Genomic DNA, 17835 nt, shown 5'->3' on the forward strand with positions numbered 1-17835 from the left:
AAACACACCAATTTCACACAGCAAGGAAATCATTTTTACTTAAGATTTTAAAAAAGATTTGTATTTTAGGTATATTTGAACCCATGCCCAACAGCAAACTTACTATATAGTTATTCAAAATTTATAACTTTTTAAGTTATGTTAATAAAAGGTAGCCTTATGAAAGATAAATGAAATCAAGATGTACCCCAAACCGCCCTTGGCTTAGTAATTCTAATCTGTCCACTGAAAAGAGAGATTAATGAATATACTAATATACATATATTTTACATCTCTACTCTTGCTCTTTCTTCAGGGGGAAAAATTAGACCCATTGCAGAAACAGAAGGGTAAACTGAAGTAACAGAGACAGTTGACTACAAATATTTTTTATATTGATTTGAGAAATTGATAAGAAAAGTAAACTATATGTTATAGTTAACTCCTTTGCAGTAGAATATTTTTTTCTGATGAAAAAAAACTGTGTTCTTTGACCATAAACTTAAAAGTTTTGAATTAGGAAGAGAGGGAGGAAAGAGAGGGAGTGGGAAAAAAAGAGGAAGAGAAGAAACCCAAAATGTTATACTGAAGTGAAATCAAACTATATATAGCTCCAGAGAAAGACAAATACTGTATGATCTCACTTACCCCTCAAATCTAAAAACCAAGCTCTCAGACACAGAAATCCAATTGGTGGTTACCAGAGGCAGGGCATAGGGAGGGGGAATTGGGAGAAGGTGGTCAAAATGTACAACATACTTACATCTATTTGTCATCAGTGATAGGATAAATAAGTACTGGGGGTGAAATTTCCAGCCCGGGGACTGCAGTTAACACTGCTAAATGGCATGTTTGAAAGTTGCTCAGAGAGTAAATCCTAAAGTTTCTCATCACAGGAAGAAAACTTTTTTGTAACTGTGGGAGGTAACAGATGTTAATTGAGTATTCTGATCACTTCACAGCACATGTGTGTCCAGTCCTTATGCTGTACCCCTTAAACTTGGGCAGTGCTGGGTATCAGTGACATCTCAGTAAGACTGGGGGGAAACTGTTAAGCTTTACTGGCAAGAGCCATGGTTTACTGTCCTTCTCCCTAAAAAAATCTTGAAATGTCTTTTTCCTCTCTCGACGAGGAATTTAACTACATTTAATGAATATAAAAGTGTTTTGCTCAACTGCTTATATACCCTTCAAGAGAAATGAGATAATTTGAAATCCTAAAGAGTGTGTGGGGTTTTTTTTAATTAAGAAGTGATATGAGTAGAAAATTAAACAAAACTTCAGTGAAGTCAAATACTTGGCATATCAAGTGATGACAAAATAGAATTAGTCTCGGTTCACTTATCCCTACGTATCTTCAACATTTACTTATTTAATACTTATGTGTAAGGTTCTTTACTTAAGACATTTGGAATATAAAAATAATGAGATAGAGTCTGTTTTCAAGGTGTTTACAGTTGAGAAGGGAAGGTAAGACAAGCAGAAACACGACAATAAGCAGTTTCCTGCCGTTCAGTAGTGTCCTGACAGGGACTCCACCACTAATGAGGGGCTGTTGGGTTACTTCCCGGCTTGTGTTCTGTGACATCGTGTCAACGGCTTGAAATGACCCATTGTGGGAGCATTTACACCACAGAAACTGGCAGAGGCTACAAATCAGGGCTTCCCTCTCCTTTTCAAAGCCAATTGTTAAACACTTACTCTCACACCTCTGGGTAAGTCCCATCCGTGAGGTGGGTCTAAGTATTGCCACTTCTCTTAAAGCCTTTCCTACCTTTGTTGAAAGTAGCTTCATCCTTTCAATTCTCAGGCCCAAACCCCTGGTCTTATCCTTGACTGCTGATTTGTTCTCACACCCCCATCCAATTTATCAGCTTTTTGGGCTCTAGCTTCAAAATAGATCCAACATCAGACTAATTCTCATTTCCCTTCCTATCCGATTGTCTCAGTCACTATCATCTCTTCCCTGGATTGGTGCAGTGGCTTCCTCCCCGATCTCCCTGCATCTCCCCTTACACTTGAACAAACTATTTCCCACCCAGCCGCTAGGCTGATCTGCATTTAAAATGAGAGTCAGATCATACTGCTCCTCTGCTTAAAGTCCCCATTTCACTCACTAACAGGCTCTGGTCTCCTCCACCCAAACCACCTCTCCAGCCTCTACGACGTCTGTCTTTCAATCTCTCACCACCACCCCCGTAACACCCACCGCACTAGCCTGGGGGCTGCTTGCTCCTGCAGCACGCTGAAATGCTCCTGTCTGAGGCACAGCGCCCTGGCTGTTGCCTTTGCCTAGAACACTCTTCCGCAGATATCTGCATGGCTGGCTACATCTTTTTTGTTTCTAATTTTATTTTTTAATTACAGTTTATATTCAATAATTCATCATTCAAAAAATAATTACAATATTATTTTGTATTAATTTCAGGTGGTCTGCATAGTGGTTAGACAATCACATACTTTACAAAGTATACCCCCTCAATATCTCCAGTACCCACCAGGCACCATATGTAGTTATTACTTCCATCATTTTTTCCAGCTCTTTACTTAAAAGTTACCTCAGTGAGTGAGCCTTCCCGGGCCACCTTATCTAAAATTTTAAAACTTACCCCTGGCATTTTATATCCTTCTTTGGTGCTTTATTTTTCTTCTTAGTACTTATTTTTTTAAAAGATATTTTATTTATTTCTCTTTTCTATTGTCTTCCTCACCCACTCGAATGTAAGATCTACGAAGGGCCCTGGCTGGTGTGGCTCAGTGGATTGAGCTCTGGCCTGAGAAGCAGAGGGTCGCCAGTTTGATTCCCAGTCAGGGCACATGCCTGGGTTGCTGGCCAGGTCCCTAGTAGGGGGCGCATGAGAGGCAACCACACATTGATGTTTCTCTCCCTCTCTTTCTCCCTCCCTTCCCTTCTCTCTAAAAGTAAATAAATAAGATATTTTAAAAAACAAAAAAGATTTCAATTCGTCTTAAAAGAAAGTTCTAGAGTCCCTGGATCAAATAATGAAAAAAAGTAACCACAAAATTCAAATTACCTTTACAACCAACTTCATCTTCTCCGGTGATGCAGTCCACCTCACCATTGCACACATACTGTTTTGGGATGCAAACACCTGACTTACAATGGAAACTTTTGCCATGGCACCCTATGCAAAACAAACACAAATAGAAGAATTTGGGTGTTTTTTTAATTCTTAAAATTGAATGAGATGGAGTCTTACATTCAATGGTAAAGTCGTTTTTGGTTTTTGAATCCGATGGGTGCATTTGGGAGATTTAAAGGCGAAATTTATCGCTACCTTTACAGCACAGCTCATCACTCTGGTCTCCGCAGTCATTGACCCCGTCACACGCCTTCCTCTGCAGAATGTGTTTCCCGTTGACACACTGAAAGGAGTCATTTGTTGGAGAAACTGTAAAGTAGGAATTATCTTTATGAATTTTACTTGCAGAGTTGTGGGTGACATCTCAATCACATTCTGGGGAGAATGGGGACATTAAAATAAAGTCAGGCATCAAATAAAAATGGATTGAAAATGTATAGGTAGCGTGAACATAGTACATATTGTTCATAAGGAAAATGCATGCCAACACTGGCAGCTGAAGGCCCTGCCATTATCTCTGAAAACCAGTGTTCACTGTGCAGCCCTGTCCTTGCTGAGACTGGGGCGCGGTCCGGGAATCGGCAGCACTTGCAGACCCTGGCAAACACTGGCGTGCTCGCCCTTTCTTTTCATGCTTCCTCAGTCGTCCCCACCCTCATCCCTAGACTTCCTTGGACAGTGCCATTTACATTTTGATGGTACATTTATTTTTAGCACCATAAGAGGCTTTGGCCTTTAACATCATACACATGGTTAAAATATTCCAATATCAGGATGAAGGAGCAAAAGTGGCCTGGAAACTGAAACCCAGATGTGGTCACTTCAATATGTTAAAGGACCGTGTACAGGCTAGACATCTCAAGGGAGATGCTGAGGTTTCTTCTGATGTTTGACTGACTGTGTTTGCTATTCTAACTTTAATCCAGGTGTTCAAGGAAGCAAAAGGGAGTCAAGCAACTTTGTTTCCCATATAGGACCCCAGACAGAATTAATATTTGAGTGGCAAGAGCTACAATAGGGGAAGAACACCAATTTAGGCTATAAAACCCAAAACATGATTTTGCCTCTGTGACTGGCAACAGGGTATTCACCATTTGTTTATTTGTTACAGACTTGGGGTGAAGTAAACAACCCTGAAGGAAGGGGAAATATCAGGCAAACGCCTACCAACCTGCATTCTGTGCGTAACACGCCACACTGGCCAAACCCTGGTAACTCTCAGTTTTTCTCTTGGTGAAAGTACATTCTGCCAAACGGGACTCGAATCCTTGACACCGCACGTGCAGACATTCAGTGGAATTTATGTGGAAATCTTCAGGAAAATGAAAACTTCCTTGAGTGTCATGAGCACCTCTGCAAATAGCAGAAATGAAATGTTAGGGTAGAATAATGAGTCCTTTGCATTTATAACCTTGCTGTAGAAGAAAAGTAATAGAGTTAATTTCCTCTTGTTTTCTACGTATGAGTGATAGATTGAGCAAGATGCTTACAATCTCTGAGCCTCAGTACCTTCACCTGAAAAAGGGAGCATAACTATCTCACCAAGTCTTGTAAAGATAAACTATGACGATCAACTTAAACGGACTAGCCAGAGTTCTAAACGTGGCAAGCTCTCGGCAATTATCGGTTTCCTCTCCTCTGTTTCTTGTTAAGGAGGGTTGCTTCTTCTTCCCCACTCCTGACGTTCCTTCCAAGTAGAGATGTGCCATTGTTGGCCTTTCTCTCCAGAGAAGGGAATGGATTAATTTGATTAGGGAATTTTGGAAATATAAATGAAGCCAGTTCAGCCGCTTTTCCATTTTGCGGAGGGGGAGGGGGGCCCCTTTCGCCTGCTCCGTGCTGTAAGGCTTACCACGTTGTTCCCGTTGTTGCCTCAGATTTGGGAGGTCAAGTAGGTTTAATTTTAGCAAGTCCATTTTGCTTTTACAGTAAGCTGTATCCTCAATTCATCCTTAACAGTATTAAGGTGGTATTTTGACATCTATTTATCATTGCTTGGACTTCTCAGTTTGTTTAAAATTTGTGTGAGAGGCTACCTCAATGACCCAATATTCTAGAGGTTATGAATTACAGTGAACTACTCTTCAATAGCTCTCCACTTCTCTTCAGAAACAAATGACAAAAATGGGTAAAAAAATAAAAAGTTGGGCAAAGATACATCTGGCAAATATAAACAAAAACAAAGGGGTGATGGCAATATATATATCAGGTAAATTGCAATTAGGATGAAAGGCAAAACAACTAGAGGGAACGAGGAGGGTATTTTCATTATCTCAGCCCCACAGTGAGGACATCGCAGTCGTGAAACTGCCACACGGCATCGGGATAAGAGCGTAAATGAGAGCCACTTGGGGGCGTCTGACGAGTGGATAATATGGAGGAGCTCTCAACCTAAAACTACCCAAAAACACTAGAAAAAATATAATAAATGCTCACAATGAGCTCTTAAGGAAGTAAGGGAAGTACCCACTGGCTCAAATCAGAGAAGTCTGTTCATGCGCTTACACAAAATATGATAAGAACAAGATACTGAGAGAGTTTAGCATGAGGTTGAATCATAAATTGTAGGTCACAAACTGCCAAAAATTCATGGATACCCTGTGGCTCGACTTAATGGTTAGACACTCTCACTAATGAACTAGTTCCTACCAGGTATGGTTTAGGAGGAAGAAAATGAATCCAGAATTGAATCAAGAAGCTGGTAAACATCAAGTAAATCTAAGTATTGGCTGAACAACAGTAACAATAATTGCTTATTAGATAGTGGTAGCAGTTAACTTCAAGGACGTGTTAAAAAAGGTGGAACTAAATACCAGAAACTTGATAGGGTAATGACATTGTTTGTGTTACCCCCAAAGAGGGTGAGGACTTGCTAAGTCAAGGACTCATGGTGTTAATGTAAAGATGACACTAAAGGAATAGAAATAGAATAGAATTTCCAGGCCACATAGAGGAAGAAAAGGGGAAAGATTAAAACAACAACAACAACTTTATTAACCTAACAGAAGTTAGAAGAGGAAGAAACAAGAGCACAGAAAAAGCAGGGTAAATAATGAGCCCCAGATAAGATAGGAAAAGGAAATTTAACAATGTAAATGATCACAAGAGTATAAGCTGTCTACACACTTCATACAGTCATTGTCATATTGGACTTTTAAAAATCTAGGTATATGCTGTTTATAAGGGACACAAAAGATAAAGACACAAAAACTTGTAAGTAACTAAGTGGGAAAAGACTTCAACGATGCACTTAACAAGCTTGCTTATTCTAGTAAACAATATATTGATTATATAGGACCCTGCATATGAAGTATTTAAAATGTACTCAGCACCAAGCAAGTCTCAACAAATATTTAAACAATTGTCATTGTATAGAGATATTCTCTGAGTACAATACAATTAACCTGAAAATCAATAACAAAAGTTAATTGAAAGCAAACTAATATATTCATTGGGAAAGAAACTGCTAAATTACATATGTGTCAGAGAATAAATCATACTGAGAAATTACAAAATATTTTGAACTCAACAATAAATAAAACCACTTGTGGAGGCTAATGGCAAGCAGACGAAGCATTAGGCAGGGGGAAATTTGTACCTTGAATGCTCATCTTAGAAAAAAAGAGGTGGTGGGAGGGGTTGGGGAAAGGCAGAAAACTGTACTTGAACAACAATAAAAAAAGAAAAAAGAAAAATTGATGAGTTAAATATTTCACTTAAGGAATTAGAAAAATTAAAATACAGAAAAAGAGAGCCAAACATAACAGCAAAACTTAATGAAGTTGAAAAAGAAACAATTTACAAACCTAAGAATAAAAAACCTTATCCAATAGACAAAGCTATGCAAGGTGATCAAGAAAAAAAGAAAGAAGGCTTAAATAAATAATATTAGCATGAAAAAGTGGACATAATTATTTATATATGAGTAGAAACAGACTAATGAATGTATTTGCAACTCTCTGAATCAGCAAAGAATTTGTATCCAGATACTTTAACAAACTTTCAGTTGCTTTGTGTTCAGCAGTGTTCTAAGTGCTAATCAATCATGAACACATTTAATCCTAAGAATGCTAAATTGAGGCAGGCAGTTAATATTCTCAGGTTACATATGAGGAAATTGAGCCGCAGCAAGGTTAGGTAATGAAAAAGCAAACAGTTGGAACAAGAAAATCAACCCTGAGAAAATACCCGGATACAGGCACTCACTGTTGAAATCCCAGGTCAAAGCAGGCCACATTGGCCTCTGTGATGCTCCAGCTGTCATTACATATGAACATTTCCTTTTCTTGGTTTGCAAGTTTTACTTCAACAAGTCCTTCTAAAGAGTTATTGCCATACTTCAAGATAACATCAAATTGTCCTAAAATAAAACCAACAGAATGAGCAACATTTAGGCATTCACTCTCCTCTTGATTGAAAGTCTTTAAAATAATAAAATACATAATATGAAATTAAACACCATAAAGATTTTAACAAGTAATGATACCAACTATTTTATGAGGGCTTATTATGTGTCAGTGGCTATGCTACCCAGTTATATAGAATATCACGAAATCTTTGTATCAACCCTAAGAAGATTAGGCTGATGTTCACCCCCATTTTTACACACGAGGAGCTTAAGTTTCTCCATTTTTAGACAAGAGGTTAAGTTACTTGCTCAAGTGGTGAAGCCAGGAATCTGAATCTACTAATATCAATCTCGCTCCAAAGTCTGTGCTCTGAAAAGTACAACAAACAAATAATGAAAATGGAAGTAAGGTTTGTGTATTCCCTTATATTTAAGGCATTTAATGTCTCAAGAGAACAAAAGTCTGACGCTGACAAAACAATCTCCACTGTGGCTTTCCTCCTCTCCGACAAGTAATAGAGATGGGGTCCAATAGGGAGCTTTCGTTTTCCTTTTCCACAGTCCCTCAACATCTTAACTCAGCACCACAAAAATATGTAGGCTACTCTGAGCTGGTAGATACATATCACGATGCTTTTAAAAAGAGTGTTTTAAGCATTCCTCTGCAAATTCATCGAGTGCCTGTGATAACTGATATCACAAGACAATAAGCCTGAGGTCTGCTGTCATCGCTGAAATGCCACTAGCATTCTGTGTGCCAACGCTGTGTGAAGAGCTTTACACCTATCATTTTATTTAATTTCCACAAGAGTCTTACGAGGTAGGAATTACTATCATTCACACCCTGCAGTTGTGGAAACGGCCTGGAGAGGTCACACAGCTTGTCAAAAACCAAACTGGGGTTTGGCGGGGCTTGCAGTGAAATCTGACTGATATTGCGATCCTTAACCTTAACCACTCCATTAACCCACGTGCTAGCTTCCCAGCCTTCTTACTATATTAGGCACCTGGGTGGAGGGTAGACAAGCTCTTTGATCTGATGTGCCGAGTTCGCTAGGTTGGAGTGTGTCCTAGGTCAGCAGTGGCCTAGGCTCCCCTTGGCTGGGGTGAGGGGTAGGGGCTGGTGGGATGAATATTGGAAGAAATTATTGGAGCTGGAGGTGCAGAGGGGGAGCTCCTTATCAGTACCAATCTCATGTAAAGATTTCATCACTGGGTTCTGAACCAAGTCAGTGAGCTTTTAGCTCAGTAGAAGTGAGGGTGGGCACAGTTCTGATGGGCTGGGCGGCAAAGCATAGCACAGGCACTGAGGGGAGGACCGGCCTCAGGTCCTCAGGCTTGGGCCCCACGGGCTGGCTCCATTCTGATTTCTTCAGTTATCACCCCAATTACTATTGAGACTGGAGAGAATTTTGAATTGTCACTATAACATTTCAAAGGAGAACTACTTTCTAATAGAAAATATGATAGGCAATTTCCTTCTTATATTATAGAACAAACTTGGCTTTTCCTACCATTAGCTGTACATGTTCCGTTATTTAAAAACTTTGCCTCTGGTTGAAGACATTCTAAACTCTTTTGCTGGCAGTAAGTTGGGTAGCTTTTCCCGTTAACTGAGCACACAGGGGTACCATTCTTTGGGCACTGATAAGGAAGTTTGCAAACACACGCCCCATCGATGCATCTCTGCCATGGTTGGCAGAAGACTTTGTGGCAGGAGAGATGTGTGAATTTTTCCGTTAAGCACTTTTTATCCACCAGGTCCTCTTGAGATGTGTCTGATGTTGAAGTTGCCTATAAAACACAAATAGAAATTAGGTTATCAACAAACCAAAATCTTCTGTTTGAAGATGAATAAATGAAGAAAAGGAAAAAACCAGACTCGCCTACCCCACAATACAGATGAGGGGGATTTGGTCTGGTTGTTTTTAGAATTAAATAAACCTGGCTTCTAGTCCCAGCTTGGGCACTTACAGTTACTTGTATATGATCTTGGCAAGTCACCCTCATGGATGTGAGCTTCCTCATCTGTGAAATGGGGATGAGCTCCTCTATTGTGCAAGGTTATTGCAAAGGTCAAAAATAGTATGTATGTAATGCTTGACAGGCAGCAGGCATGAAGTCGGTGGCAGCTGATGTTATCCAAAAGCCAGCATAACATCCTGCCTTTGAAGAAATCAATGAGTCTCACCAGTCATGTTAAGGAATAACAAATTTGATGCTAAATATAGTCGTATGGAATGAACTGATGAGTGAAATTGATTAATTCTACTAATAAATGCAAAACTAATTGTTAAACTCCTACTGTGTGCAAAAGTTTTCTAAGATGAACATCTCATGGGCTCTGTCTTCTAAGAAGATAACGTGGAAACACAGATAATAACTGGGGTACCAGGTGCACTGTGGGAAGTGGGACCACAGTGGTACAAATGTGCACAGTGCTCCTGGGGTGGAAGAGAGTAAGTCTTTGAAGGGAGATTTTAAAAGACCTCATGGAGGTGGTAGCAGTTGAGCAAGGGGAGGAAGGACAGGTGCTAGCAGAGGGCTGGTGCTAGCAGAGCCCAGGAGGGGTGGTGCAGACTGCATCTAGGGAACTGTGAGCAGTCCCAACTAACGGGCATGTGGAGGGGGCGGGGTAGGGGGGCTGTGCTTCCAATGGGGTGGGCATTGCTCAGGAAACTGGGGAGGAAGAGGCAGCAGGAGTCAGCATGAGAAAGGTTTGGGAAGACACTCGCGAAGCAAAAGCAATGACATTGGACAGTTTATTCCCTATAGGAGTTGAGGGTGGGTCCTAGGTTTTGAAGTTGAGTAATGGTAAGGATGTATAATGACATTAATCAAAATAGATATTAAGTTAAATCAGAGCATTATGAATCTGGTTTGAGACTGAGGTGCCTGATGGACATGTATCAGGAGATATGTAGGAAGGGGAAATGTGTGTCTGAAGCTTGGAGGACAGGTCACTAGCTCATTTATCAATGAATTCAATAAATGAGTTAGTAAGCAGCACTCTGTGCCTCTGGCCAGAGAAGTAAAAGCTCCTGTCCCAATGGGCACACTAGCCTGAAGGGAGGAGACGGGCAAGCCTGACCGATGAATCTCAGGTGGTCCCATCTGACCGCTCAGTATCTACGCCCAACCGATGGTTAAACGTTTTCAACGTCACCATGGTTTGAAGCTTTATGGTATTATTTGCCATTTACATGAATTAATTTGATAAAAATAATTAAACAAAAAGGAATGTTATGCTTTCAGTAGAGAAAAGACTAAGTGTTAAGTTTTGAAGGAGAAACAATGGATGGTATATAAAGAGAGATTTTTGTTGTTAGAAGAGATTTCGTCATGCTTATAGACTAAAGTTGGGGATCTCACAGAACGGGAAAGACTGAAGCTTTCAGAAGAGGGTGCAAAACTGTTGAAATGAGGTCGAGGAGGGGATATGAAAAGATGTAATCAGAGTATTTAGGAGAGGATTGCCTTAGAAATTAATGCATTTGCTGTTCCTACAATTTCTTACTATAGGTTGCAATCAACTTTATGATAATATTATCATTTTAAATTAAACTTTAGTTTGATGGTAATGGCTAACACCAACACAGTGGCCGTTGACAATAATCAGAAGAGAAATAGACATTGTGAGGCAATTGCCGGGAAGAGGAAGAGGAAGGTTTGTTTATACACAGGGTAAGAGCTGATGACAGTAGGCTTTAACAATAATGGGACTGGGCAGTCACCTGTGTCCATGGGTCCTCAATGTCCAGAGCAGTAGGCTGATGACATTCCAGCGTATTATTGAACGGATTTGCAAATGTATTTGTACACTTCACCTGAAGACAGAAATCAACTGTGCCTCACACATTTCTGTATGCCTATCTTTCCAATGTGTGTCGATGCTATTAGAATTAGTACAAAACAAGCTTATTTAAATCGTCGCTGATTTAACTGTGTCACTTCCTTCCCACAATAACAGACACTAAAATAATAATTTCTATCGTATGTGTAGTGGATGGTATAACATGAGATGGTAGATCTAAGTGTTTCTTAATGTTTCTATTTGCTGTAAATATTAATACTGTTTACTAAAATCTTATTTTACTTTACTTCCAGGCAAATGAGAAGATTGCATTTTCTTCATGAAGTTGGATATCGGGGCGACTCGCTTTGGCCAATAAACTGTAAGTTGAAGTAACATGTGTTGGTTTCAGGTGGAAGCATTTAATTGCCAGTGTTCAAGGACCCAAATTCCTCGGGCCCTGTGGTGGCGACAGTGGAGACCTGTGTTGCAGAGACACCACAGCACCAAAGCAGCCTTAGAATGCGGGAACACTTTCCCTGGAGAGTCACCAAGACTCATAGTAGACTTTGCATGAGCAAAAATTAACTTCTGTTGTTAAGCTACCGAGATTTTGTTGTTAAACCATACACATATGGTTTTTACTGCTGTATACCCTAGCCAATACTGACTGATAGAGATTGGACACCTAGATACAGTGTCCATAATCCAAAACCTTGAGAACTACTTGTCTAGGAAGCATGGAACCTAAATCAGTCTGTGTGTGGGCAGTGTTTGAGCTGACCGAGGCATGCTGTAAAAGGTTTTCCCATTTTTCTTGAGTTTTGTAGTTTCAGACTGAAAAACACTACCAAATACATGGATCAACTATTTCCAACTGTGTCCCTAGACCAGGGGTGTCAAACTCATTTTCACTGGGGGCCACAAGTTGTGCTCAAAGGACTGAAATAATTTTAGGACTGTATAAATGTAACTACTCCTTAACTGTTAAGGAGTTGAAATTACATTCAGCCCTTTGAAGGCGACCTGGAGGCTGATGTGGCCCCTGGTGAAAAGGAGTTTGACACCCTGACCAAGGCCATCTGTGTGATAATTTGCATTGTCTTACAAATGCAGATTTTCTGACCCAAACAATAGCCCTCTGACCCAGACTCTCTGGGACAGGCTTTGGAGTCTGTATTTTAAACAAACTCCATAAGGTTTCTTACGCTTCCCAAAGACTTAAAACCATTCCTGTTGACCAATACTTTTCAAAGTAGATTATACATACCTTGGGAGTGTAAAGATAATCCAGTGGGTAAAATAACAGAAATTATATTAATTGATATATTTTATTGAAAAAGGAGGAGGAAAATAATCTTTACTAATGTTTAAAAATGGATTGGCACATATGTCTGCATTCATAACACAGTCGTTCAATGTTTGTTGGGAGCCTCCCCCCTGCAAGGCACTGTTCTAGCTCCGGGGCTACAGCTTGCAGCACAAAGTCAAAGAGCTTCCATTTCCAGTAGGAGAAGCAGGCAAAAAAGAATAAAGAATAAATACGCAGGATGACATAACAGTGACAAATGCTATGCAGGGTGAGAGAGACAGAAATAGCAGAGAGAGACAGGAGGACTGCTATTTTGTATAGAGTTGTCAGGGAAGACTTTGGGGAGAAGTTTACCTTAGAGCAGAAATCTGAGGGTGAGTGAGCAGGCCATGCAGATATCTAGGGGTGGCGTGTCACCTTCAGGGGAAACAGCTATGGAAGAGCTGGGGGGTAGAAGCATACGTGCTGTGGGGTGTGCTCCTGGTCAGGGGGACCATTGTGGCTGGAGGGAGAACAGGAAGATAGGAGGTCAGAGTATTGGAGGGGCAGGCAATTGATCATGTAGAATTTTATAGGCTACTGTAAAGATTTTGGCTTATTCTGTGAATGAAATATAAAACCATTGGAGGGTGTGAGCCCTCCAACACTTAGGGGTTGGGCAGTGTTGGTGGTTTAGTAGAGGAGATGAGAAGATGTGGCCCGTGAAGTGACAGGCAAATAAACAGAAAATGATGGCACAGGGACAAAGAGAAGGAAGGAGAGAGTGAGTAGTGGCTGTGTCTGATGCACCTCCAGTGAGGTGGTGACTTTGACAGATGCAGTTTGGGTAGGACGGTGCGAACTCAGGCCTGACTGGGTTCGGGAAAGAATGAGAAAAGAGAAATTGAGCACAGCATGTTTTTGAGAGTTTAGATGTGAAAGGACATGGAGAAGGTGGGCGTTAATTGGAGGGGGTGATGGAGTTTAGAGAGGGTTTGTATTTTAAGACAGAGGATCATGTATATGTACTTGATAAAGGAACATTATGGACTGTATAAGATTGTGTATAATCTGGTTTTAGCTAATATAATCATTAACATAATCTTCACAAATGGACATGTGGCTTAGACATTCTTACAGTGAAATGAATGCTGGATTAAAAATAATGCCAAAATACAACAATGGTGAATAGGAAAATGACAGAGTCTATACTTCTAGCCCCAGTAAAAGCTGTCCATCAGCCACATCATGGGGTTAAAAACAATGCAAATCTGATCAGATATGACAGAAAGCCAGGCTTGTCCCCTAATCAGACTATTAGAAATATAGATTTACATCTAATATTATCAATGATGGACTTCTCCCTATGTGTTGGTGTATGTTGCTCTTTGTGAGCTATCTTTTCAAACTAATATGATGTTTAAATCAAATGAAAAATTTCAAAACTAATGAAATGTATTTAGTGACATTATTCCATTAAAGATTAATGGAGAAAAATTATTAAAATATTATTTATGTGTTTGACATTTTATTTGTTTTTAAGGTACATTTATTTGTATAGCCGTGTATTTATTACTTGAAAGTAAACATATTCATATATACTGGGAGCACGTATTCAGTAATTTTTAGCAATTACTACTATAGCCCAGTCATCTATAAAACATGATTTAACTTATTTAGCTAAGGCTACTTTTTTGTGTACATAGATTTTTTTTGTCCTTTCCTTGGTATTTGTAATGATGTAGCAATTACTTTGATGTGAACTTTATCTTTTTATTCCAGGCAGGACTACAGTGAAACCATTTCAGATCAATTGCTGGCCATTAGAAAACGAAGAAACAATCTCTTATTCAGCCCCAGCATCTTTACCTCTGCGTCCTTCCGCCCATTCCATTTTCTTGTCTTTTGCCCTTTAACCTGTAAACAAAAGAAAAAAACTCAACTATGACCAACGTGAGAAAAAGCCCACCAGTTTCCCATTCCACTGCTTTTTGTAAAAAAGTAGAAAGTCTCCTTCTACTGCTAAATAACTGTAAGTGACTTTACCTTTCTGATTCTGTTTCCTCTTCTATAAAACATGGACGATAAAAGTAATATCCTCACAGAGTTGTTGTGAGATCAAATGAAAAATACACGGGAAAGCACAAATGAACATCCTGTACAAAGATCCTAAATAAATGCTAGCATGATGGAGATTGGAGTGGATTGCCTATGACTCCAATTCTTCCACGCTCCCTTCATCCCAGCCCTGAACTGTGTCTCCCCCTGGGGGCAGGGTGCACTTTCCTACCTCTAGACTCTGGGCCTGGCCATGTGACTTGCTTTGGTCAACAGGATGTCAGAAGATGTGACACAAGCGATGCTTAGAAAGTACTTGTGTAACTGGGATTGCCCCTTTGCTTTTCTGCTGTACCTGTGAGAAGAACATGGCCAGGCTAGCAAAGAAGAACCATTCCAGCAGAGCCCGGCTTAGACCAGCTGATCCCCAGCCAACCTGAAGACTTGTGTAGTACGAAACATTTGTATGCCCCTGAGATTTTACAGTGATTATATTATTATAGCATTAGCCAACTGATATAATCATGATTTCCCTGGAAAACTTCAGGGAAAAAATAGAAAAGTGTCAAAAAGAGTAAACAATATAAAATTTTGTCTTCTTCTGGAAACAAATAAAAACTCATATCCTGAAAGTTAGCCATATCAGAAGCGCTGCCCCTGAAAGAGTTTCAGGCCCCTCGTGGCCTCAGCTCCTTCTCGCCGTGGCCTCCCGAGCAGTTATTTTCTCCTATTTCCCCACATCGTTTGCGGTTCAACTCCATTATTTTTGCCTTAGAGATGACAAAATCACTGGTCTTGTTTTTTTTTTTTAATTTATATATGTATAATGAGTGTAAGATGACTGAAATTTTGTTGTTATTTTCATTTTTAATTGATTAAAAAAATAAGAAACACATAGAAATTAACAAATGGGCTTAAAAGGGTGCCTTCAAAACTTCTATTTCCTTCATTCCCTTATCCATTCATACCACTTGGCCCTCACTTCAGATAAGCCAGTTAGTTGTTCTTCGTAAATCTTCCCAGAGATCATCATCCTATGTGTGAGCCCTTATTTTACTCCCCAGCTCTGCCCTCCACACCAGTTCAATTTACAGCCAGTGGTCCTATAACTAGTCTCCCAAAGGGCTTTTAGATGGTTTCCAATGTTCCCAAGCTTTTATTAATATAAAGGGTTTTCAGGAACTACTGTAAAGGACACATGGACAAAACCAAGGGGGAGGGTGGAAGCATGGGAGGGAGGTGGGTTTGGATGGGGTGGGGAGAAAATGAAGACAACTGTAATTGAACAATAAAGTAATTTAAAATAAAAAATAAATAATATATACTTTATATATATATAAACAATGTTATAGTTAACCTTTTTATATAATACACATCATTTCCTAGTACTTATTGGAGCATGAAGTTGCTGAATCAAAGGAATGAGTACCCATTTTAATTTTTTTTAAAGATTTTATTTATTTTTAGAGAGGAGAAGGGAGGGAGTCAGAGAGGGAGGAAAACGTCAATGTTCGAGAGAAATCTCGATCACATTGATTAGTTACCTCTCGCACACCCCAACCAGGGACCTGGCCCGCAACCCAGGCATGTTGCCTGACCAGGAATCAAACCACACCTTTTTGGTTTGCAGGCTGGCACTCAATCCGCTGAGCAACACCAGCCAGGAATACAATTCATTAGTTTTAAACAGCATGTCATTCTGTGCTGTGTAATGAAATCTTGTGCTGTCTCACCCAGTTCTACTTGGCATGTGGATCACCCTTTGTCCAGGGAATCCACACTGTCTAGGCTACCCACCCATTAGTCACTGGGTTGTCAGATTGACTCAGTGGTACTGCCGTGTCTCAGTAACTTAATCACGTTAACATTGCTCAAGTAACTCAATAACGGCCAAAGTCACTCGCATCAGTCTGGTTATAACATACTTTAATTGTTCGATTTTATTATTCATTATTGCTGTTAATCTCTTACTATGTTTAATTTATAAATTGAAATAAAGTCTATCATAGTAATGTATGTATAGGGAAAAAACATAGTATATATGGGGTTCGGCACTATCTGCAGTCACAAGCATCCACTGGGGGTCTTAGAACATATTCCCCGTGGATAAGGGGGAACCACTATGTATATATATGAAGTCATGCCTGTAACAAATAGAATTATAAAAAGTAAAATGCATAGTACAGTACAAATACGATGAAAGTAATAGGTAAATAAACTATTTTTAATTACATTAATGTACTTAATGAAAAAGGGGAAAATTATACCTGTATACTGGTCTGTTGCAATAATGAATAATAATATTACAATTTAACAATGATTAAGTATATTAAGAAAAAAGAATAATAAACTTTATTTTAAAGATATTATTCTCCTAGCTTTGGATTTAGTTTGCTCTTCTCTTTCTAGTTCTTTAAGGAGAAAAGGTAAATTATTGATTTGAGATTTTTTTTGTTTTTATTGCAGGCACTTACTGCTATGAATTGCCATGTCCTATAGGTACTGGTATGTTAATATTTTTGTTTTCATTCATCTCTAAGTTTTCTTAATTTCCCTGGCCATTGGTTGTTTAAGAATATGTTGTTTAACTTCCACACATTGTGAACTTTTTAGTTTTCCTATTACTGATTTCTAGCTTTATTCTGTTGTCTTTAGAGAAACTACTTCATATGACTTCAATATTTTTAAATTTATTGAGACATGTTTTGTGGCCTAAGATATGGTGTATCTTGGAAAATGTTTCATGTAAACTTGAGAAAAGTGTATATTCTGCTGTTGTTGGGTGTTCTCTGTTTATGTCTAGTTGTTAGGTAAGTTTAGCTTACGGTGTTCTTAAAGTCCCCTATTTTCTTATTGATCTTCTGTCTAGATTTTCTATCTGCTATAGAAAATGACATACTGAAGTCTCCAACTGTTACTGTAGAATCGTCTCTTCCTCCCTTCAATTATGTCAATGTTTGAGTCATATATCTTGGGTTCTATTGTTTCGTGTGGGTATGATTATTACTATCTTATGTTTTAATAAACTGACTCTTTTATCAGATCTAATGCTCTATTTTGTCTCTTGTAACAAGATACAAAGTCAATTTTGTCTTGTATAAACATGGACATTCCAGCTCTTTTTTGGTTACTATGTACATGGAATACGATTTTCCAGTCTTTTACTTTCAAACTATTTATGTCTTTGGATCTGAAGTTGGTCTCTTGTAGACAGCATATAGTTGGATCGTGGTTTGCTGTTTTTGAAAATAAATTCTGCCAA

General features: G+C 39.2%; 1 protein-coding gene across 3 annotated transcripts in view; it reads right to left on the reverse strand.

Annotated features, from left to right (window-relative positions):
* CFI (complement factor I) overlaps positions 1-17835 on the reverse strand; it is a 41601-nt gene that overhangs the window by 18170 nt on the left and 5596 nt on the right. For all 3 annotated transcript variants that reach the window (XM_053923015.2, XM_053923014.2, XM_053923013.2), the window contains exons 2-7: positions 14385-14432; positions 8946-9225; positions 7290-7443; positions 4255-4436; positions 3279-3392; positions 3015-3125 (exon numbers count right to left, since the gene is read on the reverse strand). In XM_053923015.2, the coding sequence (XP_053778990.1) occupies positions 3015-3125; positions 3279-3392; positions 4255-4436; positions 7290-7443; positions 8946-9225; positions 14385-14432 (889 nt within the window). The remainder of the gene's footprint in view (positions 1-3014; positions 3126-3278; positions 3393-4254; positions 4437-7289; positions 7444-8945; positions 9226-14384; positions 14433-17835) is intronic.

Source organism: Desmodus rotundus, chromosome 4 (assembly GCF_022682495.2).
Source record: "Desmodus rotundus isolate HL8 chromosome 4, HLdesRot8A.1, whole genome shotgun sequence".
Taxonomy (NCBI): Eukaryota; Metazoa; Chordata; class Mammalia; order Chiroptera; family Phyllostomidae; genus Desmodus; species Desmodus rotundus.